This window comes from Hemiscyllium ocellatum, chromosome 27, assembly GCF_020745735.1.
Source record: "Hemiscyllium ocellatum isolate sHemOce1 chromosome 27, sHemOce1.pat.X.cur, whole genome shotgun sequence".
NCBI lineage: Eukaryota > Metazoa > Chordata > Chondrichthyes > Orectolobiformes > Hemiscylliidae > Hemiscyllium > Hemiscyllium ocellatum.
This window is the reverse complement of record NC_083427.1, coordinates 582,254-606,580: the sequence shown is the minus strand read 5'-3', so window position 1 is coordinate 606,580 and position 24,327 is coordinate 582,254. Positions and strand designations below refer to the sequence as shown.

At 48.9% G+C, this 24,327-nt stretch overlaps 1 protein-coding gene across 3 annotated transcripts in view; it reads left to right on the top strand.

The window, feature by feature from the left end:
• The window catches only part of LOC132828674 (zinc finger protein 154-like), a 73,498-nt gene extending 50,094 nt beyond the window's left edge, over positions 1 to 23,404 (top strand). Inside the window, exons 1-2 of one of the 3 annotated variants that reach the window (XM_060845740.1) lie at positions 10,630 to 10,671; positions 20,720 to 23,404. In XM_060845740.1, the coding sequence (XP_060701723.1) occupies positions 21,026 to 21,700 (675 nt within the window). In that variant the 5' untranslated portion in view covers positions 10,630 to 10,671; positions 20,720 to 21,025 and the 3' untranslated portion in view covers positions 21,701 to 23,404. Of the gene's footprint in view, positions 1 to 10,629; positions 10,672 to 10,948; positions 11,036 to 20,719 lie in introns of those variants that run through there. The other 2 variants (XM_060845741.1, XM_060845739.1) reach the window with 2 other exon arrangements.
• Positions 23,405 to 24,327: the final 923 nt, after the last annotated feature.

The window sequence follows — 24,327 nt, the reverse complement described above, 5'->3', positions numbered from 1 at the left end:
CCAGCCAGTTTACAAGTGAGGATAGGGGCTGGACCATTGAGATCTCTTCTAGGGTAGAAGTGACCTGTACAACAAGGATGGAGGTTGCACCTGAATTGGAAGAGGACCAATATCCTGCTGGGGAAATTTGCTAGTGCAACCCAGGAGGCTTTAAACTAATAAAGTCGGGGGAGGGGGGCAATGGAGTGATCCCAAAGAGACATTGAGAAAAGAGATGGCTCTGAGGCCGGTACTGTCAATAAGGGAAGCATGTTAATTAGTCAAGGCAGGCAGGACTAAGGCAGAGATCACAGTAAGACTGATAAATTAAGCTGCATTTATTTCAATGCAAGAGGCCTGACAGGTAAGGCAGATGAATCATAGAATTTCTACAGTGTGGAAACAGGCTCTTCGACCCAACAAGTCCACACCGACTCTCTGAAGAGTAACCCACTCAGGCCCATTCCCCTCCCCTATTACTCGACATTGACCCCTGACTAATGCACTTCCTTGAATGCTATGAGCAATTTAGCATGGCCAATTCACCTCGCCTGCACAGCGTCGGACTGTGGGAGGAACCCGGAGCACCCAGAGGAAACCCTTGCTGACACGGGGGCTGGGCAAGCTCCACACAGACAGTTGCCTGAGACTGGAATCAACCAAGGTCCCTGGCACTGTGAGGCAGCAGTGCTAGTCACTGAGCCACCATGCCACCCTGGAAACTTAGGGCATGGTTGGGAACATGGGACTGGGATATCTTAGGAGTTACAGAAATGTAGCTGAGAAAAGGACAGGTCTGCGGTATAGATACTATAGAAAGGACAGAAAAGGGGGGCAAGACGGGAGAGGAGAGGGCGTTTTTGATAAATGATAACATTGCGGCTGTATTTAGGGAAGATATTCCTGGGAGAGCATCCAGTGAAGTTATCAGGGAGGAGCTAAGAAACAAGAAAGGGACAATCACCTGATTGGTATTATAGTATAGGCCCCCTCAATAGTCAACAGGCTGTTGAGAAGCAAATTTGTAAGGAGATTGCACAGATCTGTTAGAACTATAGGGTTGCAATGGAAGGGAATTTTAACTTTCCAAGCATAGACTAGGATTGCAAGTGTTAAGAACAAAGAATATTCCAGCACAGGAACAGGCCCATTGGCCCTCCAAGCCTACACCAATCCAGATCCTCTATCTAAACCTGCTGCCTATTTTCTCAGGATCTGTATCCCTCTGCTCCCTGCCCTTTCATGTATCTGTCGAGATACCTCTTAAATGACGCCATTGTTCCCGTCCCTACCATCTCCGCTGGCAACACATTCCAGGTACCCAGCACCCTCTGCGTAAAGAACTTTCCATACATATCTCCCTTAAATCTTTCCCCTCTCACTTTGAACTCATGACCCTGAGTAACTCAGTCCCCCACTCTGGGGAAAAACATTTCTTGCTATCCACCCTGTCTATACTTCTCATGATTTTGTTGGCCTCAATCAGGTCCCCCCTTAACCTCCGTCTTTCCAATGAAAATAATCCTGATCTATTCAAACTCTCTTCATAGTTAGCATCCTCCATACCAGGTAACAACCTGGTGTACCTCCTCTGCACCCTCTCCAAAGCATCCACATCCATTTGGTAATGTGGCGACCAGAACTGTACGTGGTATTCCAAATCTGGCCGAAACAAAGTCTTCTATAACTGTAACATGACCTGCCAACTCTTGTACTCAATACTCTGTCCGATGAAGGAAAGCGTGCCATAAGCCTTCTTGACCACTCTACTGACCTGCATTGCCATCTTCAGGGAACAATGGGCCTGAACACACAGATCTCTCTCTACATCAGTTTTCCCCAGGACTTTTCCATTTACTGTATAGTTCGCTCTTGAATTGGATCTTCCAAAATGCATCACCTCACATTTGTCCGGATTGAACTCCATCTGCCATTTCTCTGCCCAACTCTCCAGTCTATTATCCATTCTGCTGTATTCTCTGACAGTCCTCTTCACTATCTGCTACTCCACCAATCTTAGTGTCAACTGCAAACTTGCTAATGAGGCCACCTACACCTTCCTCCAAATCATTTAGATATATCACAAACAACAGTGCTCCCAGCACGGAGCCCTGTGGAACACCACTGGTCACAGTCTCAGTTTTGAGAAACTCCCTTCCAATACTACTCCCTGTCTCCTGTTTCCCAACCAGTTCTCTATCCATCTAGCTAGAATACCCTGGACCCCATGTGATTTCACCTTTTCCATCAGCCGACCATGGGGAACCTTGTCAAATGCCCAAGTAAAGTCCATGTCTATGACATCTGCAGCCCTTCCCTCATCAATCAATTGTGTAATTTCCTCGTAGAATTCTATTAAGTTGCTAAGACATGACCTTCCCTGAACAAAACCATGCTGCCTATCACTCATAAGCTCATCTTCTTCCAAATGTAAATAGATCTTATCCCTCAGTATCTTCTCCAGCAGCTTCCCTACCACTGACATCCAGCTCACAGGTCTGTAATTACCTGGATTATCCCTGCGACCCTTCTGAAACAAGGGGAAAACAAGAGCAACTCTCCAGTCCTCTGGGACCTCACCTGTGTTCAAGGAAGCTGCAAAGATATCTGTTAAGGCCCAAGCTGTTTCCTCTCTTGCTTCCCTCAGTAACCTGGGATAGATCCCATCTGGACCTGGCGACTTTGACCACCTTAATGCCTTTTTAGAATACACATCACTTCCTCCTCCTAATGCCGACTTGCCCTAGAGTATTCAAAGATCTATCCCTAACGTCAAAATCCACCATGTCCCTCTCCTCAGTGAATCCTGACACAAAGTACTCATTAAGAATCTTGCCCATTTTCTCTGACTCCACACACACCTTTCCTCCTTTGTCCTTGAGTGGACCCACCCTTTCTCTAGTTACCTTCTTGCTCCTTCTATATGAATAAAAGGCTTTGGGGTTGTCCTTAACCTTGCTCGCTAAGGATATCTCATTGCCCCTTTTAACCCTCTTAATTCCTCATTTCAGATTGGTCCTACTTTCCCAATATTCTTCCAAAGCTTTGTCTGTCTTCAGTCGCCTAGACCTTATGTATGCTTCCTTTTTCCTCTCAGCAAGTCTCACAATTTCACCTGTCATCCATGGTTCCCTAATCTTGCCAATTCTATTCCTCATTTTCACAGAGACATCTCTCTCCTGAACTCGAATCAACCTCTCTATAAGAGCCTCCCACATATCGAATACGGATTTTCCTTCAAAAAGCTGCTCCCAATCCACACTTCCCCAGCTCCTGCTGAATTTGGGTATAGTTGGCCTTTCCCCAGTGTAGCACTCTTCCTTTCGGACCACTCTTGTCTTTGTCCATGAGCATTCTAAACCTTAAGGAATTGTGATCCCTATCCCCAACGTAATCCCCTCCTGAAACTTCAACCACCTGGCCGGGTTCATTCCCCAACACCAGGTCCAATATGGCCCCTTCCCGAGTTGAACTATTTACATACTACTCTGGAAAGCCCTCCTGGATAACTCCTTACAAATTCTGCTCCTCTAACAGTAAGTGAATCCCAGTCAATGTTGGGAAAATTAAAATCTCCTCTCACCACCACCTATCCTACATCTTTCCATGATCTGTTTACATATTTGTACCTCTATCTCACGCTCACTATTGGGAGGCCTGTAGTTCAGCCCCAACATTGTTACTGCAGCCTTCCTATTTCTGAGCTCTGCCCATATTGCCTCACTGCTCCAGTCCTTCATAGTGCCCTCCTTCAGCACAGCTGTGATAGCCTCTCTGACCATTAATACAACTCCTCCACCTCTTTTACATCCCTCTCTATCCCACCTGAAGCATCAATATCCTGGGATATTTAGTTGCCAATCTTGCTCTTCCCTTAACCAAGTTTCAGTATTAGCAATAACATCATCCTCCCAGGTACGACTCCAAGCCCTAAGTCCATCTGCCTTACCTACTACACTTATTGCATTAAAACAAATGCACCTCAGACCACCTGTCCCTTTGTGTTCATCATCTGTTCCCTGTGACTCTTCCCCTTTGTCACACTGACTTTATTATCTCGCTCCTCACAGGCTTTAGTTACTACCTCCTTCCTGACCACGAACCTCCTCATTTGTTTCCCATCCCCCGCCACATTAGTTTAAACCCTCCCCAGCAGCGTTAGCAAAAGCACCCCCAAGGATATTGGTTCCAGTCTGGCCCGGGTGTAGCTCGTCAGATTTGTAATAGTCCCACCACCCCCAGAACTGGTCCCAATGTCCCAAAAATCTGAACCCCTCTGTCCTGCACCATCTCTCAAGCATTCCAAACACCCACCACCCTCTGTGTGAAGTACTTACCGCGTGTGACCCCCTTAAACTTTCCACCTCTCACCTTGAAAGCATGACCTTCGTTATTGAATCCTTCACCCTGGGAAAAGCTTGTCTCTATCCACCCTGTCTATACCCTTCATGAGTTTGTAAACCTCAATCAGGTCCCCTCTCAATCTCCTTTTTTCTAATGAAAATAAACCTAACCTACTCAACCTCTCTTCATAGCTAGCACCTTCCATACCAGGCAATATCCTCGTAAACCTTCTCCCACCCTCTCTAAAGCGTCCACATCCTTTTGGTAATGTGGTGACCGGAACTGTACACAGGATTCTAAATGCGGCTGAACCAATGTCTTGTACAATATTAACATGACCTGCCAGCTCTTATACTCAGCACCCTGTCCGATGAAGACAAGCATACTATATGCCTTCTTGACCACTCTATCCACCTGTGCAGCAACCTTCAGGGTACAATGGACCTGCACTCCCAGATCTCTCTGCCCATCAACTTTTCCCAAGGCTCTTCCATTCATTGTATAATTCGCTCTAGAATTAGTCTTGCCTAAATGCATTACCCAAGGAGGAGAATCAACGTTTCAGGCATGAGCCTTTCTTCAGGAGCTCATGCCCGAAACGTCGATTCTCCTGCTCCTTGGATGCTGCCTGACCCGGCGCTCTTTTCCAGCAACACATTTTCAGCTCCGATCTCCAGCATCTGCAGTCCTCACTTTCTCCTAAATGCATCACCTCACATTTGTTTGGATTGAAAGCCATCTGCCACTTTTCCGCCCAACTCTCCAGATCTATCTATATTCTCCTGTATTTTTTGACAGTCCCTTATGCTTTCTGCTACTCCACCAATCTTTGTGAGATCTGCAAACTTGTTGATCTTACCAACAGTGCCCTCTTCTAGATCATTTATGTGTATCACAAACAACAGTGGCCCCAACACTGACCCCTGTGGAACACCACTGGTCACCTTTCTCCATTTCGAGGAACTCTCTTCAACTACTACTCTCTGTATCCTGTTGCTCAACCAATTCTTTATCCACCTAGATAGAACACCCTGCACATCATGTGACTTCACTTTCTCCATTAGTCTACCATGGGGAACCTTATCAAACTCTTTAAAGTTCATGTATATGGTATCAACAGCCCTTCCTTCATCTATCAACTTGGTCACTTCCTCGAAGAACTCTTTCAAGTTGGTAAGGCACGATCTCCCCTGCACAAAACCATGTTGCCTATCACTGAAAAGGGCTAGTTGGAAAGTGGGAGGCCTTCAAAAATGAAAAAGAACAAGAGTTCAGAGACAGTATGTTCCTGTTAGTGTAAAGGGCAAGGCTGGTAGGTGTAGGGAATGCTGAATGACTACAGAAATTGAGACTCTGGTCAGAAAATAGGAAGCATTTCAGTCTTGGAATCAAGTTAATTCCTAGAGGAGAATAAGTGCAGTAGGAGTATACTTAAGAGGGAAAACAAGAGGGTCAAAAGGGGACATAAGATAGCTTTGGCAAATAGAGTTAAGGAGAATCTAAAGAGATTTTACAAATACATTAAGAGCAGAAGTGTAACTGGGGAGATAATAGAGTCATAGATATGTACGGCGTGGAAACAGACCCTTCGGTCCAACCCGTCCATGCCGACCAGATATCCCAACCCAATCTAGTCCCACCTGCCAGCACCCGGCCCATATCCCTCCAAACCCTTCCTATTCATATACCCATCCAAATGCCTCTTAAATGTTGCAATCGTACCAGCCTCCACCACATCCTCTGGCCGCTCATTCCATACACACACCACCCTCTGTGTGAAAAAGTTGCCCCTTAGGTCTCTTTTATATCTTTCCCCTCTCACCCTAAACCTATGCCCTCTAATTCTAGACTCCCTGACCCCAGGGAAAAGACTTTGTCTATTTATCCTGTCCATGCCCCTCATAATTTTATAAACCTCTATAAGGTCATCCCTCAGCCTCTGACCCTGGCAACATCCTTGTAAATCCTTTCTGAACCCTTTCAAGTTTCACAACATCTTTCCGATAGGAAGGAGACCAGAATTGCACGCAATATTCCAACAGTGGCTTTACCAATGTCCTGTACAGCGGCAACATGACCTCCCAACTCCTGTACTCAGTACTCTGACCAATAAAGGAAAACATACCAAATGCCGCCTTCACTATCCGATCTACTTGCAACTCCACTTTCAAGGAACTGTGAACCTGCACTCCAAGGTCTCTTTGTTCAGCAACACTCCCTCGGACCTTACCATTAAGTGTATAAGTCCTGCTAAGATTTGCTTTCCCAAAATGCAGCTCCTCACATTTATCTGAATTAAACTCCATCTGCCACTCCTCAGCCCATTGGCCCATCTGATCAAGATCCCATTGTGATCTGAGGTAACCCTCTTCACTGTCCACTCCACCTCCAATTTTGGTGTCATCTGCAAACTTACCAACTATACTTATGCTCGCATCCAAATCATTTATATAAATGACAAAAAGTAGAGGACCTAGCACTGATCCCTGTGGTACTCCACTGGTCACAGGCCTCCAGTCTGAAAAACAACCCTCTACCACCACCCTCTGTCTTCTACCTTTGAGCCAGTTCTGTATCCAAATGGCTAGTTCTCCCTGTATTCCGTGAGATCGAACCTTGCTAATCAGTCTCCCATGGGGAACCTTGTCAAACGTCTTACTAAAGTCCATATAGATCACATCTACTGCTCTGCCCTCATCAATCTTCTTTGTTACTTCCTCAAAAAACTCAATCAAGTTTGCGAGACATGATTTTCTACGCACAAAGCCATGCTATCCCTAATCAGCCCTTGCCTTTCCAAATATATGTACATCCTGTCCGTCAGGATTGCCTCCAACAACTTGCCCACCACTGACGTTGGGCTCACTGGTCTATAGTTCCCCGGCTTGTCCTTACCACCCTTCTTAAACAGTGGCACCACGTTTGCCAACCTCCAGTCTTCCGGCACCTCACCTGTCACTATCAATGATACAAATATCTCAGCAAGGGGCCCAGCAATCACTTCTCTAGCGTCTCACAGATAGCGGCCCTTAAAGGTCAATGAGGGTGCCTCAGTGTGGAGCCACAAGAGATGGATGAGATACCAAATGGACATTTCATTTCCCTGTATTTAGTGAAGAAAAGATGTGGAGCGAAGGAATTCAGGGAAGTAAATAGTGATGTCTTGAGAAGTGTCTATCTTGCAGAAGAGGAGGCGCTGGAAGTCTTATAATGCACAAATGTAGCGAAGTCCCAGATACCTGATCAGGTGTTTCCCAGAACTCTGTGGGAAGCTGGAGAGGAGATTGCTCGGGCCCCTTGCTGAGATATTTGTATCATCAATAGCATCAATCAGAAGTCTGGAGGATTGTCAATGTGGTGCCACTATTTAAGAAAGGTGGTAAGGAAAAGCCAGAGAACTGCAGACTGGTGAGCCTGACGTCAGGTGGTGGATAAGTTGCTGGAGGGTAGTGTGCGGGACAGGATTTACATATATTTCAAAAGGCAAGAACTGATTAAGAATAGTCAACGTGGCTTTGTGCGTGGGAGATCTTTGCCCACCAAGTGATTGAGTTTTTCGAAGAGGTGACAAAGAAGATTAATGAAGGCAGAGCAATAGACATTGTCTGTACAGACCTCAGCAAGGCCTTTGACAAGATTCCACATGATAGATTGGTTAGCAAGGTGCGATCACATGGGGTCCAAGGAGAGCTAGCCAACTAGATACAAATTTGGCTTGAAGACAGAAGGTGGTGGTGGAGGGTTCTTTTTCAGACTGAAGGCCTGTGACCAACAGTGTGCCGCAAGGATCAGTGCTGGGTCCACTGCTTTTCTTCATTTATATAAAAGCTTTGGATATGAAGACAGAAGATATAGTTAGTAAGTTTGCAGATGACACCAAAATTGGAGGTGTAGTGGACAGCGAAGAAGGTTAGCTCAGAGTACAACAGGATCTCAATCAGATGGGCCAATGGGCTGAGGAGTGGGAAATGGAATTTAATTTAGATAAATGTGAGGTGCTGCATTTTGGAAAAGCAAATCAGGGAAGGATTTGTACAGTTAATGGTAAGATCCTAGGGAGTGTTGCTGAACAATGAGATCTTGGAGTGCAGGTTCATCTCTTTGAAAGTGGAGTTGAAGGTAGATAGGGTGGTGAAGAAAGTATTTGGCGCACTTGCCATCATTGGTCACTGCATTAACTTGGGGCATCATGTTGCGGATGTACAGGACAGTGGTGAGAAGACATTTAGAATGCTGTATACAGTTCTGGTCTCCCTGCTATAGGAAGGATGTTGTGAAACTTGAAAGGGTTCAGACAAGATTTACAAGTATGTTGCCAGGGTTGGAGAATTTGAGCTACAGGGAGACACAACAGGCTGGGACTGCTTTCCATGGAGCGTCAGAGGCTGAGGGTGACCTTATAGAGGTTTATAAAATCATGAGGGGCATGAATAAGGTAAATAGACAAAGTCCTTTCCCTGGGGTCAGGGAGTCCAGAACTAGAGGGCATAGGTTTAGGATGAGAGAGGAAAGATATAAAAGGGACCTAAGGGCCAACTTTTCCATACAGAGGGTGGTACATGTATGGAATGAACTGCCAGAGAGGTTGGTGGAGGCTGGTACAATTGCAACATTTAAAAGGCATCTGGATGGGTATATGAATTGGAAGGACGTGAGCCGGGTGCTGGCAGGTGGGACTAGATTGGGTTGGGATATCTGATTGGCATGGATGAGTTGGACCAAAGGATCTGTTTACGTGCTGTATGTCTCTATGACTCGAAATTGGACTAGATTAGGTTAGGATATCGAGTCGGCATGGATGGGTTGGACGAAAGGGTCTGTTTCCATGATATCTGACTCTATGACTTTGATATGAAGCAAATTTATTAGCTTAATCTACTTAATATATATTGGAGACATATGCAAACTAGTGAGTGGAGTGGTAGGATTAAGAACGATACCTGCAAACCAGACCATTACAGGTTAATCATTACGGGCTAATGGGACTTGACAGTGAGCAATTGGAGCAAGTGGAAAAGCATGTCGAAAGCAGGCCTAACACAAAATCAGCCAGTTTTCATTGGGAGGTAACGTTGTGACACTAAACTGTCTGTGAGAACTGTCGTGTCGGGCTCCTGCAAGGTGAAGTCATGCATTCAGTCGATAACAAGTCTCACTGTCTTCTTACAACCACAAATCCCAGCCTGAGGTGAAGTCCACTGAATGGAGCATAGTCCCTGACATTAGGATAATTAGATTAGATTAGATTACTTACAGTGTGGAAACAGGCCCTTTGGCCCAACAAGTCCACACCGACCTGCCGAAGCGCAACACCCCCAGACCCATTTCCCTACATTTACCCCTTCACCTAACACTACGGGCAATTTAGCATGGCCAATTCACCTAACCTGCACATTTTTTTGGACTGTGGGAGGAAACCGGAGCACCCGGAGAAAACCCACGCAGGCACGGGGAGAATGTGCACATTCCACACAGTCAATCGCCCATTACATGCTGCATCTCCACGTTGTAGTACTTTCAGTACTTTCCCAGACATTCCGTTCCGCAGAAAACAAGTTTAAAACATCTCCAGGTGGCTCCATGTTAACTCAACAGAAGACTGGTTCCCACAGTCGATCAAGGTTGAGCGGTTATCCCACAGCCAAAACAAATGTTTTTTTTGATATCAGGCCTAGTTCATGTGGTTTCCCACTTGATTTAATTGCTCATTGACATGAGTACCTTCTACCCTCTCTGCAAAACTTGTTTCACACATCTAAAATTTATTGACTCACGGAGATGTACAGCATGGATACGGACCCTACAGTCCAACACATCTGTGCCGACCCTGTATCCACAATTAATCCAGTCCCATTTGCCAGCACTTGGCCCATATCTCTCCAAACCTTTCCTGTTCCTGTACCCATCCACGTGCCTTTTAAATGGTGTAATTTTACCAGCCTCCAGCAGCTCATCCCATACTCTGTGTGAAAATGTTACCCCTTAGGTCCCTTTTAAATCTTTCGCCTTTCACCCGAAACCAATACACTCTAGTTCACCACAGGGAAAAGACCTTGTCTTTTATCCTATCCATGCCTCTCAAGATTTGTAACCACTATAAGGCCGGTCGGGCAGTATCGGGAGCAGGAGAAGAGTCAATGTTTCAGGCTAGAGCCCTTAAACAGCGCTTGCAGCAACACACTCTTCACTCTGGTTCTGCAGCCTGTCAATCACAGAGGCCAGCGACGCGCATGCGCGGTACAGAGCGGCTGGGGGAGAGAGAGATGCTAAAGGAGCATGCGCGATATGTAGATGAGGCGGGGAGGGGGAGAGGCGGAGCTTAGCTGCGGAGGAGGAGGGGAGGAGAAGGTGGGTGCAAATGTATTCATAGTCGCGGCTGGGAAACAGACAAACACATGGCGGGGGGGGGGGTCATAAAGGGAAAAAATGCAATGAGAGAAGACAAAGGTTAGCCACGCTGTCCGTCCACCGAAAAAAAAACCCCGGGTCCGCCGAGGCAGGGCAGCGCATGCGCGTGCTGACACTGTGGGGGAAAGTAGGGGATAAAAAGAGGAGTAAAAAATGAGGTCTGCAGATGCTGGAGATCACAGCTGCAAATGTGTTGCTGGTCAAAGCACAGCAGGCCAGGCAGCATCTCAGGAATAGAGAATTCGACGTTTCGAGCATAAGCCCTTCATCAGGAATAAGAGAGCCAAGCAGGCTAAGATAAAAGGTAGGGAGGAGGGACTAGGGGGAGGGGCGATGGAGGTGGGATAGGTGGAAGGAGGTCAAGGTGAGGGTGATAGGCCGGAGTGGGGTGGGGGGGCGGAGAGGTCAGGAAGAGATTGCAGGTTAGGAGGGCGGTGCTGAGTTGAGGGAACCGACTGAGACAAGGTGGGGGGAGGGGAAATGAGGAAACTGGAGAAATCTGAATTCATCCCTTGTGGTTGGAGGGTTCCCAGGCGGAAGATGAGGCGCTCCTCCTCCAGCCGTCGTGTTGTTGTGTTCTGCCAGTGGAGGAGTCCAAGGACCTGCATGTCCTCGGTGGAGTGGGAGGGAGAGTTAAAGTGTTGAGCCACAGGGTGATTGGGTTGGTTGGTTCGGGCGGCCCGGAGGTGTTCTCTGAAGTGTTCCGCAAGTAAGCGGCCTGTCTCACCAATAACAGTTTCCAGGGAACACTGGCAGCAGCGGGTTCAGGATGAGGGGGAGGGATTTCAGAGGGACACCGGGAGGAGAGCTGGGTCAGACAATGGGAGTGACGTCATAAAGACACTAAACAGGGCCCGAGGGGGGGAGAGGGGTTACTGAGGGACAGTGTGAGGGAGCTGGATTAACATCAGTACAGATACAGTCAGTAACACAGGGCCCTGGGGGGGGGGGGGGGGGGGAGGGAGAGGGGTTACTGAGGGACAGTGTGAGGGAGCTGGATTAACGTCAGTACAGATACAGTCAGTAACACAGGGCCCTGGGGGGGAGAGGGGTTACTGAGGGACAGTGTGAGGGAGCTGGATTAACATCAGTACAGATACAGTCAGTAACACGGCCCTGGGGGGGAGAGGGGTTACTGAGAGACAGTGTGAGGGAGCTGGATTAACATCAGTACAGATACAGTCAGTAACACGGCCCTGGGGGGGAGAGGGGTTACTGAGGGACAGTGTGAGGGAGCTGGATTAACATCAGTACAGATACAGTCAGTAACACAGGGCCCTGGGGGGGAGAGGGGTTACTGAGGGACAGTGTGAGGGAGCTGGATTAACATCAGTAGGGATACAGTCAGTAACACAGGGCCCTGGGGGGGAGAGGGGTTACTGAGGGACAGTGTGAGGGAGCTGGATTAACATCAGTACAGATACAGTCAGTAACACAGGGCCCTGGGGGGGGGAGAGGGGTTACTGAGGGACAGTGTGAGGGAGCTGGATTAACATCAGTAGGGATACAGTCAGTAACACAGGGCCCTTGGGGGGGGGGGGAAGAGGGGTTACTGAGGGACAGTGTGAGGGAGCTGGATTAACATCAGTACAGATACAGTCAGTAACACAGGGCGCTGGGGGGGGAGAGGGGTTACTGAGTGAGAGTGTGAGGGAGCTGGATTAACATCAGTACAGATACAGTCAGTAACACAGGGCGCTGGGGGGGAGAGGGGTTACTGAGGGACAGTGTGAGGGTGCTGGATTAACATCAGTAGGGATACAGTCAGTAACACAGGGCGCTGGGGGAGAGAGAGGGGTGACTGAGGGACAGTGTGAGGGAGCTGGATTAACATCAGTACAGATACAGTCAGTAACACAGGGCCCTGGGGGGGAGAGGGGTTACTGAGGGACAGTGTGAGGGAGCTGGATTAACATCAGTACAGATACAGTCAGTAACACAGGGCCCTGGGGGGGAGAGGGGTTACTGAGGGACAGTGTGAGGGAGCTGGATTAACATCAGTACAGATACAGTCAGTAACACAGGGCCCTGGGGGGGGGAGAGGGGTTACTGAGGGACAGTGTGAGGGAGCTGGATTAACATCAGTACAGATACAGTCAGTAACACAGGGCCCTGGGGGGGGGAGAGGGGTTACTGAGGGACAGTGTGAGGGAGCTGGATTAACATCAGTAGGGATACAGTCAGTAACACAGGGCCCTTGGGGGGGGGGGGGAAGAGGGGTTACTGAGGGACAGTGTGAGGGAGCTGGATTAACATCAGTACAGATACAGTCAGTAACACAGGGCGCTGGGGGGGGGAGAGGGGTTACTGAGTGAGAGTGTGAGGGAGCTGGATTAACATCAGTACAGATACAGTCAGTAACACAGGGCGCTGGGGGGGAGAGGGGTTACTGAGGGACAGTGTGAGGGAGCTGGATTAACATCAGTAGGGATACAGTCAGTAACACAGGGCGCTGGGGGAGAGAGAGGGGTGACTGAGGGACAGTGTGAGGGAGCTGGATTAACATCAGTACAGATACAGTCAGTAACACAGGGCCCTGGGGGGGAGAGGGCTTACTGAGTGAGAGTGTGAGGGAGCTGGATTGACATCAGTAGACAATAGCTGCAGGAGTAGGCCATTCTGCCCTTTGAGCCTGCACCACCATTCATTACGATCATGGCTGATCATCCTTAATCAGTGTCCTGTTCCTGACTTATCTCCATAACCGTTGATTCCGCTATCCTTGAGACCTCTATCCAACTCTTTCTTCAATGAATCCAGAGACTGAGCCTCCACTGCCCTCTGGGGCAGAGCATTCCACACAGCCATCACTCTCTGGGTGAAGAAGTTTCTCTTCATCTCTGTCCTAAATGGTCTACCCTGTATTTTTAAGCTGTGTCCTCTGGTTCAGCACTCACCCATCAGCGGAAACATGTTTCCTGCCTCTAGAGTGTCCAATCCTTCAATAATCTCATATGTCTCAATCAGATCCCTCTCAGTCTTCTAAACTCAAGGGTATACAAGCCCAGTCGCTCCAGTCTTTCTGCGTAAGGTAGTCCCGCCATTCCAGGAATTGACCTCGTGAACCTACGCTGCACTCCCTCAATAGCCAGAATGTCTTTCCTCAAATTTGGAGACCAGAACTGCACACAATATTCCAGGTGCTGTCTCACCAGGGCCCTGTCCTGCTGCAGAAGAAACTCTTTGCTTCTATACTCAATCCCTCTTGTTATGAAGGCCAGCATGCTATTAGCCTTCTTCCCTACCTACTGTACCTGCATGCTTACCTTCATTGACTGGTATACAAGATGACCCTGATCTCTTTGTACTGCCCCTTTACCTAAATTGATTCCATTTAGGTAGTAATCTGCCTTCCTGTTCTTGCCACCAAAGTGGATAACCATACATTTATCCACATTAAGCTGCATCTGCCCACTCACCTAACCTGTCCAGGTCACCCTGTAATCTCCTAACATCCTCCTCACATTTCACCCTGCCACCTAGCTTAGTACCATCAGCAAGTTTGCTCAGGTTATTTCTAATACCATCTTCTATATCATTAATATATATTGCAAAAAGCTGCGGTCCCAGTACTGATCCCTGCGGTACCCCACTGGTCACTGCCTGCCATTCCGAAATGCAGTCGTTTATCACTATTCTTTGTTTCCTATCAGCCAACTAACTTTCAGTCCAAGTTAGTACTTTGCCCCAATACCATGCGCCCTAATTTTGCTCACTAACCTCCTATGTGGGACTTTATCAAAAGCTTTCTGTAAGTCCAGGTTCTCTGCATCTACTGGATCTCCCTCGTCCATCTTCAAAGTTCCATCCTCAAAAAATTCCTGAAGATTAGTCAAGCATGATTTCCCCTTCATAAATCCATGCTGACTCTGACCTATCCTGTTCCTAATATTCAGATGTGTCTTAATTTCATCCTTTGTAATAGATTCCCGCATCTTTCCCACCACTGAGGTCAGACTAACTGGTCTATAATTTCCTGCTTTCTCTCTCCCACCTTGCTTAAAAAGTGGTACAACATTAGCCACCCTCCAATCCGCAGGAACTGATCCCGAATCTTTCGAACTCTGGAAAATAATCACCAACGTATCCACGATTTCTCAAGCCACCTCCTTCAGCACCCTGGAGTGGAGACCATCAGGCCCTGGGGACTTATCAATCTTTAGACCTAACAGTCTCTCCAACACCACTTCCTGCCTAATATAAATTCCCTTCAGTTCAGGTCCTTCAGCCACTGTTACCTCAGGGAGATTGCTTATGTCTTCCCCAGTGAACACAGATCTGAAGTACCAATTCAATTCTTCTGCCATTTCTTTGTTCCCCGTAATATATTCCCCTGTTTCTGGCTTCAAGGGCCCAATTTTAGTCTTAACCATTTTTTTCCCTTTCACATACCTAAAAAAGCTTTTACTAAGGTCCTTTATATTTTTGGCCAGTTTACCTTTCATTTTTTCTCTGCGTATTTCCTTCTTAGTAATCCTCTGTTGTTCTTTAAAAGCTTCCCAGTCCTCCGTTTTCCCACTGATCTTTGCTATGTTATACTTCTTCTCTTTTAACTTTAGATGTTTCTTAACTTCCCTCGTCAGCCACGGCCACCCATGCCGCCTCCTAGGATCTTTCTTCCTTTTTGGAATGAACTGATCCTGCATCTTCTGCATTATACACAGAAATATCTGCCATTGTTCCCCAACTGTCATCCCTGCTAAGGTATTGCACCATTGAACTTTGGCCAGCTCCTCCCTCTGAGCTCCATAGTTCCCTTTATTCAACAGAAGTACTGTCACTTCCGATTGTACCCTCTCCCTCTCACATTGCAGATTGAAGCTTATTGTGTTATGGTCACTACTTCCTAATGGCTCCTTCACTTCGAGGTCCCTGATCAATTCTGGTTCGTTGCATAATACCAGATCCAGAATTGCCTTCTCCCTGGTAGGCTCCAGCACCAGCTGTTCTAAGAATCTCGGAGGCACTCCACAAAGTCTCTTTCTTGAGGTCCAATACCATCCTGATTCTCCCAGTCAACCTGCATGTTAAAATCCCCCTTAACAACTGTAGTAACATCTTTACCACAGGCCAATTTCAGCACCTGATTCAACTTGCATCCGACATCCAGACTACTGTTAAGGGGTCTGTAGATAACTCCCAAGAGGATCTTTTTACCCTTAGAATTTTTCAACTCTATCCATAGTGACTCTACATCCCCTAATTGTAGGTCCCCCCGCACAAGGGACTGAATATCATCCCTTACCAATGTAGTCATCCCCACCCCCTCTGCCCGTCGGTCTGTCCTTACGATAACATCAGTAGAGCTACAGTCAGTAACACAAGGCTTTAGGGGTGAGAGGGATTACTGAGTGATGGTGTGAGAGAGCTGGATTAATATCTGTAGAGATACAGTCAGTAACACAGGGCTTTGGGGGGGGAGAGGGGTTACTGAGTGACAGTGTGAGGGAGCTGGATTAACATCAGTACAGATACAGTCAGTAACACAGGGCCCTGGGTGGTGGGGGAGAGGGGTCACTGAGTGACAGTGTGAGGGAGCTGGATTAACATCAGTACAGATACAGTCAGTAACACAGGGCTCTGGGGTGGAGAGGGGTTACTGAGTGACAGTGTGAGGGAGCTGGATTAACATCAGTACAGATACAGTCAGTAACACAGGGCCCTGGGTGGTGGGGGAGAGGGGTCACTGAGTGACAGTGTGAGGGAGCTGGATTAACATCAGTCGAGATACAGTCGGTAACACAGGTTGCTGGAGGTGGGAGAGGGGTTACTGTGTGACAGTGTGATGGAGGGGGATTAACATCAGTGGAGATACAGTCAATAACACAGGGTGCTGGAAGGAAGAGGGGTTACTGAGAGACAGTGTGAGGGAACATCGGTAGGGATACAGTCAGTAACACAGAGTGCTCGGGGGGGGGAGGGGTTACTGAGTGACAGTGTGAGGGAGCTCGATTAACATCTGTAGAGATACAGTCAGTAACACAGGGCCCTGGGGTGGAGAGGGGTTACTGAGGGACACCGTGTGGGAGTTGGATTAACATCAGTACAGATACAGTCAGTAACACAGGGTGCTGGGGGAGAGAGGGGTTACTGAGTGACAGTGTGAGGGAGTTGGATACAGTCAGTAACACAGGGCCCTGGGTGGTGGGGGAGAGGGGTCACTGAGTGACAGTGTGAGGGAGTTGGATTAACATCAGTACAGATACAGTCAGTAACACATGGCACAGGGTGGGGAGAGGTGTTACTTAGTGACAGTGTGAGGGAGTTGGATTAATATCAGTAGATATAGTCAGTAAGACGTGGTTCTGGGAGAGACAGGGTTGACTGAATGACAGGTTGAGGGAGCAGAATTAACATCGGTAGCGATACACTCAGTAACACAGGGTGCAGTGTGGGAGAGGGGCTACTGAGTGACAGTGTGCGGGAGCTGGATTAACATCAGTACAGATACAGTCAGTAACACAGGGCACTGTGGGGAGAGAGGGGTTATTGAGTGAGTGTGAGGGAGCTTGATTAACATCAGTACAGATACAGTCAGTAACACAGGGCACTGGGGGGAGAGGGGTTATTGAGTGAGTGTGAGGGAGCTGGATTAACATCAGTACAGATACAGTCAGTAACACAGGGCTTGGGGCAGGGGGTGCAGAGGGGTTACTGAGGGACAGTGTGAGGTAATTGGATTAACATGTGTAGAGATACATTCAGTAACGCAGAGGTCTGGGGAGCAGAGGGGTTACTGAGTGATGGTGTGAGGGAGCTGGATAAACATCAGTACAGATACAGTCAGTAACGCAGGGGCCTGGGGGGGGGGCGAGGGGTTACTGAGTGACAGTGTGAGGGAGCTAGATCAACAGCATTAGAGATACATTCAGTAACACAGGGCTGTGGCGGGGAGAGGGGTTACTGAGTGACAGTGCGAGGGAGCTTGATTAACATCAGTGGAGATTCAGTCAGTAACACAGGGTACTGGAGGAAAGAGGGGTTACTGGGAGACAGTGTGAAGGAGCTGGATAAACATCAGTAGAGATACAGTCAATAACACAGGCCTGTGGGGGGGAGAGGGGTTAGTGAGTAACAGTGTGAGGGAGCTGCATTAACATCAGTACAGATACAGTCAGTAATACAGGGCTCTGAGAGGGCTTACTGAGTGACAGTGTGAGGGAGCTGGATTAACATCAGTACAGATACAGTCAGTAACACAGGGCACTGGAGGGGGGAGAGGGGTTACTGAGTGACAGTGTGAGGGAGCTGGATTAACATCAGTACAGATACAGTCGGTAACACAGGGCACCGGGGGGGAGAGGGGTTACTGAGTGACCGTGTGAGGGAGCTCGATTAACATCAGTAGAGATATGATAAGTAACACAGGGCTCTGGGAGGGAGAGAGGGGTTACTGAGTGACAGTGTGAGGGAGCTCGATTAACATCAGTAGAGATACAATCAGTAACACAGGGTGCTAGAGGAAGAGGTTTTTACTGAGTGATGGTGTGAAGGAGCTGCATTAACATCAGTACAGATACAGTCAGTAACACAGGATGCTGGGAGGGGAGAGGGGTTACTGAGGGACAGTGTATGGTAGCTGGATTAACATCAGTAAAAATACAGTCAGTAACACAGGGCTGTGGGGGGGAGACAGGTATTTACTGAGTGACAGTGTGAGGGAGTTGGATTAACATCCGCAGAGATACAGTCAGTAACACAGGGTGCTGGGGGGAAAGGTTTTTACTGAGTGACAGTGTGAGGGAGCTAGATTAACATTAGTAGAGATACATTCAATAGCTCAGGGGACTGGAGGGAGATGGGTTACTGAGCGACAGTGTGAGGGACCTGGGTTAACATCAGTACAGATACAGTCAGTAATGCAGGGGTCTGGGCAGGAGAGGGGATATTGAGTGACAGTGTGAGGGAGCTGGATTAACATCAGTACAGATACAGTCAGTAACACAGGGCCCTGGGGGGGGAGAGGGGTTACTGAGGGACAGTGTGAGGGAGCTGGATTAACATCAATACAGATACAGTCAGTAACACAGGGCCCTGGGGGGGATAGGGGTTACTGAGGGACAGTGTGAGGGAGCTGGATTAACATCAGTAGGGATACAGTCAGTAACACAGGGCGCTGGGGGGGCTAGGGGTTACTGAGGGACAGTGTGAGGGAGCTGGATTAACATCAGTACAGATACAGTCAGTAACACAGGGCCCTGGGGGGGAGAGGGGTTACTGAGGGACAGTGTGAGGGACCTGGATTAACATCAATACAGATACAGTCAGTAACACAGGGCTCTTGGGGGGTGGGGGGTGGTATGGGGCTTACTAAGGGACAGTGTGTTGGAGCTGGATTAACATCACAGAAGAAAAGCAATTTACATCCCAGGAACAGGCCCTTCGGCCTTTCAAACCTCAGCCGATGCAAATGTACTGTCTAAACCTGACGCCCAACTCCTAAGCCTCTGTATCCCTCTGCTCCCCACATACTCATGCATCTGTTCAGGCACATCTTAAATGAATCTACCGTACCTGCCTCTACCACCTCTGCTGGTAACGTGTTCCAAACGCCTACCACCTTCTGTGTGAAGTACTTGCCCCATATATCCCCCTTAAACTTTTCACCTCTCACCTTGAAAGCGTGACCTCTGGTTATTGAATCCTTCACCCTGGGAAAAAGCTTATGTCTATCTACCTTGACTATACTCTTCATGATTTTGTAAACATCATTCAGAGTCCCTCCCATCTCCTTTTTTCTAGTGAAAACAATCCTTACCTCCTCAACCTCTCTTCATAGCTAGCACCTTCCATACCAGGCAACCTCCTCGTCAATCTTCTCCCACCCTCTCCAAAGCATCTACATCCTTTCGGTAATGTGGTGACCAGAACTGTACACAGTATTCTAAATGCGGCCGAACCAATGCCTTGTACAATATTAACATGACCTGCCAGCTCTTATACTCAATATCCTGTCCGATGAACGCAAGCGTACTATGTGCCTTCTTGACCACTCTATCCACCTGTGCAGCAACCTTCAGGGTACAAAGGGCCTGCACTCCCAGATCTCTCTGCCCATCAACTTTCCCCAAGGCTCTTCCATTTACAGTATAGTTCGCTCTCGGATTAGACTTCCCAAAACGCATCACCTCACTTTGCCCAGATTGAACTCCATCTGTCACTCCTCTGCCCAACTCTCCAGTCTATCTCTATCCTCCTTGTCTACTGGTCTTGCTTTCCTCCTTGCTTCGAGCGCATAATGCAATTGATGGACCCCAAACAACCTCCGTACCTTCGAGTTGGTGACTCTGTGGTTAGTACCTCTGCCTCACAGCACCAGGGAGCCGGGTTCAATTCCACCCTTGAAGTGGCTGTCTGTGTGGAGTTTGCACATTCTTCCCCTCTGTGATTGCGAGGGTTTCCATCGAGTGCTCCAGTTTCCTTCCCCCGGTCCAAATATGTTTAGGTTAGGGTGGATTGGCCATGCTAAATTACCCATAGTGCCCAGGGATATGCAGGTTAGGGTGGATTGGCCATGCTAAATTACCCATAGTGCCCAGGGATATGCAGGTTAGGGTGGATTGTCCATGCTCAATTACCCAGAGTGCCCAGGGATGTGCAGGTTAGGGTGGATTGTCCATGCTCAATTACCCATAGTGCCCAGGGATGTGCAGGTTAGGGTGGATTGTCCATGCTCAATTACCCGTAGTGCCCAGGGATATGCAGGTTAGGGTGGATTGTCCATGCTAAATTACCTGTAGTGCCCAGGGATGTGCAGGTTAGGGTGGATTGTCCATGCTAATGGGGGCGGAGAGGCGAGTCGAGGACAGAACCACAACAAATCTGGGTGAGTGTGATGGAACGGAGAGTGGGACTCGGGACTCTGCTTTCGGCACAATGGACTGGGGTGGGGGAGGCGTCTGGTCGACAGGAACTCAGAACAAAATGTCTGTCATTGTCCATTCTGTTTCCACCCTGTGCTTTGTTTTTCTGTCGACTCCTTTCCCAGGGCCTTCGACCAGGAGAGAGACACTTGAGGAGAGACATCTCAAAGTAGACGCCCACCTCAGACTCTGACTGGCCATCGAGTGGATTCGCCCACGCATGCCCGCCCTTGCCTGTTGAGAGAAATGAGTGCCTGTGGAAGGGTAGACGGGACTGAGCGAGCATACCCAAGTGACAGCGCTCGACAGAGTTGACTGCGGATGAGGGCTTCCCCTCTCCGTGACGTGGACTGAGCGAGCGCTCGCCAGGAGACGGTGTCGCTGGCCCGGTTTGTGGTTGAGGCAGTGACTGGCCTGGTCCTGAAGGCCCCATGGAGAAACCGTGGCAGTGTGGCGACTGCGGGAAGGGCTTCGACTACCCCTACCAGCTGGAGGCTCACCGGCGCGGTCACACCGGGGAGCGGCCGTTCACCTGCTCCGCCTGCGGCAAGGGCTTCACCCAGTCCTCCCACCTCCTGACCCACCGGCGGGTCCACACCGGAGAGCGGCCCTTCAGCTGCCCCGAGTGCGGCAAGGCTTTCACCCACTCCTCCCCGCTGCGCACCCACCGCCTCATCCACACGGGTGAGCGGCCCTTCAAGTGCGCCGAGTGCGGGGACAGTTTCAAGAGCTCGGCGGAGCTGCTGAGGCACCGGCGGGTGCACACGGGCGAGAGGCCCTTCGCCTGCCCCGAGTGCGGCAAGGCCTTCACCCAGTCGTCAGACCTGCTGACCCACCGGCGGGTGCACACCGGCGAGCGGCCCTTCTCCTGCCCCGAGTGCGGCAAGGCCTTCACCCTGGCGGGGAACCTGGCGAGGCACCGGCGGGTCCACACCGGGGAGCGGCCCTTCGCCTGCTCTGAGTGTGGCAAGGCCTTCAGCCAGCGCTCCAGCCTGCTGGCCCACCGGCGGCTCCATACCGGCGAGCGGCCCTTCGCCTGCCCTGTCTGCAGCAAGGCCTTCGCCCAGTCGTCCAACCTGCTGATCCACCAGCGGGTTCACAACTGACTGCAGGGTTCAGGTGGCGGGGAGCAGGAGTTCAGCTCATGGCGCCAGGGACCCATGACTGTGCGTTCCCTCCTCCACCCCACTCAGTGGGTGTTCTCCAGTTTCCTCCCGCAGTCCAAAGATGTACAGGTTGCGGTCGATTGGCTGTGCTAAATTACCCATAGTGCTCAGGGATGTGCAGGTTAGGGTGGATTGTCCATGCTAAATTACCCATAGTGCCCTGGGGTGTGCAGGTTAGGGTGGATTGGCCATGCTAAATTACCCATAGTGCCCAGGGATGTGCAGGTTAGGGTTGGATTGGCCATGCTAAATTACCCATAGTGCCCAGGGATGTGCAGGTTAGGGTTGGATTGGCCATGCTAAATTACCCATAGTGCCCAGGGATGTGCAGGTTAGGGTTGGATTGGCCATGCTAAATTACCCATAGTGCCCAGGGACGTGCAGGTTAGGGTGGATTGACCATGCTAATTTGCCCAGGGATGTGCAGGTTAGGCTGGGTTAGTCATGGGGAATTCAGGGCTACAGGGCTAGGATAGGATAGGAGGCTGGGCCGAGGGGCACGATCTTGTTCAGAGGGTAGGTGTGGACTACTTGGGCCGAATGGACTGCTTTCACACTCTAGGGGTCCTATGAATCTCTGGTTCAAGTCCACTTGGAGTATAGTGAGCAAATTGTGTTTTTGTAAAATTCATCGAGGAGACGAGGGCATCACTGGCCAGGTCCAACATTTATTGCCCCATCCCTAATTGCCTGGGGGCAGAGCAGAGTCAACCACATTGCTGTAGGTCTGGAGTCACATATAGGCTAGAACAGGTAAGGACAGTAGTTTCCTTCCGCAAAGGGATATGAGTGAACCAGATAGGTATTTCCGACAATGTTTTATCATGCGACTCTGAAATTCCAGAGTTTCATTGAATTCAGATTCCACCATCTGCTGTAGCTGGATTCGAACCCACAACTACAGAACCCCCTGGGGTGCCTGGATTAACAGTCCCATGGAAGTACCACAAGGCCATCCCTACCGAGCCCTCCCCCAGATCTGGGCACCACACCTGAGGAAGGATATCTTGGCCTTGAAGGGAGTACACTGTAAGTTTACAAGAACAACGCCTGGACTTTAGAAGTGACATGATGGACGGATATTAGACAAGTTAGGCTCATTTTCTCCAGAATTTCGAAGCTTAAGGGCCGTTCTGATCAAAAGCTTCGAGATATTAATAGGAAAGGGCAGGGTGGATAAAGATAGACAATGACCTCTGGTTGGAGATTTCAGAACTGAGGAAGTAGTCTACAAATTAGGGCCAGACCATGCAGGAGTGATGTTAGGCAGTGTTTCCAAGCACACACGAGTGATAGTGGTTTGAAATCCTCCTCCACAAATGGCAGTGAGTGCTGGATTGGTTGTTAGTTTGAAATCTGAAGCAGATTTTTTTTTCTGTTAAGCCAAGGTGTTGAGGGATGTGGGTCAGACATTGGCCATGAGTCCATTGAAATGGCCTCCCTCTGTTCCCTTGTTCCCAAGACAGCAGAGTTTGATTGGAACAGCAAGGAAGTAGGGACTCACAGTTCCTCCAGTCGCAGACTCCGTCTCCTCCTCCCTCGCTGTTCCTCCAGTTGCAGACTTAAGTGATCTACATGATTAGGAGATGCCGGTGTTGGACTGGGATGTATAATGTTAAATATCACACAACACCAGGTTATAGTCCAACAGGTTTAATTGGAAGCACTAGCTTTCGGAGCGACGCTCCTTCATCGGGTGGTTGTGGACCACCCAATGAATGAGCGTCGCTCTGAAAGCTAGTGCTTCCAATTAAACCTGTTGGACTATAACCTGGTGTTGTGTGATTTTTAACTTAAGTGATCTGAAACTACTGAGGTGTGTGTGATCCAAGGATCTCTGGTGTGAATATTATCCACACTGAGGTGTGTTGGGTACTGTGCCTGATGTGTTTTGGGTACGATAGAAAAGTTATTTCTTTTCAGTTAACAGAGGAGGGTTTTGCGATTACAGGGTGCTACTGTTTTGTCAAGAGTTTTAAAATTTTTAGGTTTGGCTGAGGGGTGACCTCGTAGAGGTTTACAAAATTATGAGGGGCATAGATAGGATAAATAGACAAAGTCTTTTCCCTGGGGTGGGGGAGTCCAGAACTAGAGGGCATAGGTTTAGGGTGAGAGGGGAAAGATATAAAAGAGACCGAAGGGGCAACTTTTTTCATGCAGAGAGTGGTACGTGTATGGAATGAGCTGCCAGAGGAAGTGGTGGAGGCTGGTACAATTGCAACATTTAAGAGGCATTTGGATGGGTATATGAATAGGAAGGGTTTGGAGGGATATGGGCCGGGTGCTGGCAGGTGGGACTAGATTGGGTTGGGATATCTGGTCAGCATGGATGGGTTGAATGGAAGGGACTGTTTCCGTGCTGTACATCTCTATGACTCTATTTTGGGGTTTGGCTTTTTACCAGACACTGAGCTAACGGAGCAAGAATGAGTGCAGGGCAAAAACCCATCATGAGACCCTTGAATTTGCCTCTCTGCGCGGATCTCTCTGAAAGTTCCCAGTTAAAATTTAAGTCAGTAGTTACTAAGGAAAAGTGAGGTTGTTAAAATAATGAGGCTGGGTCCTGA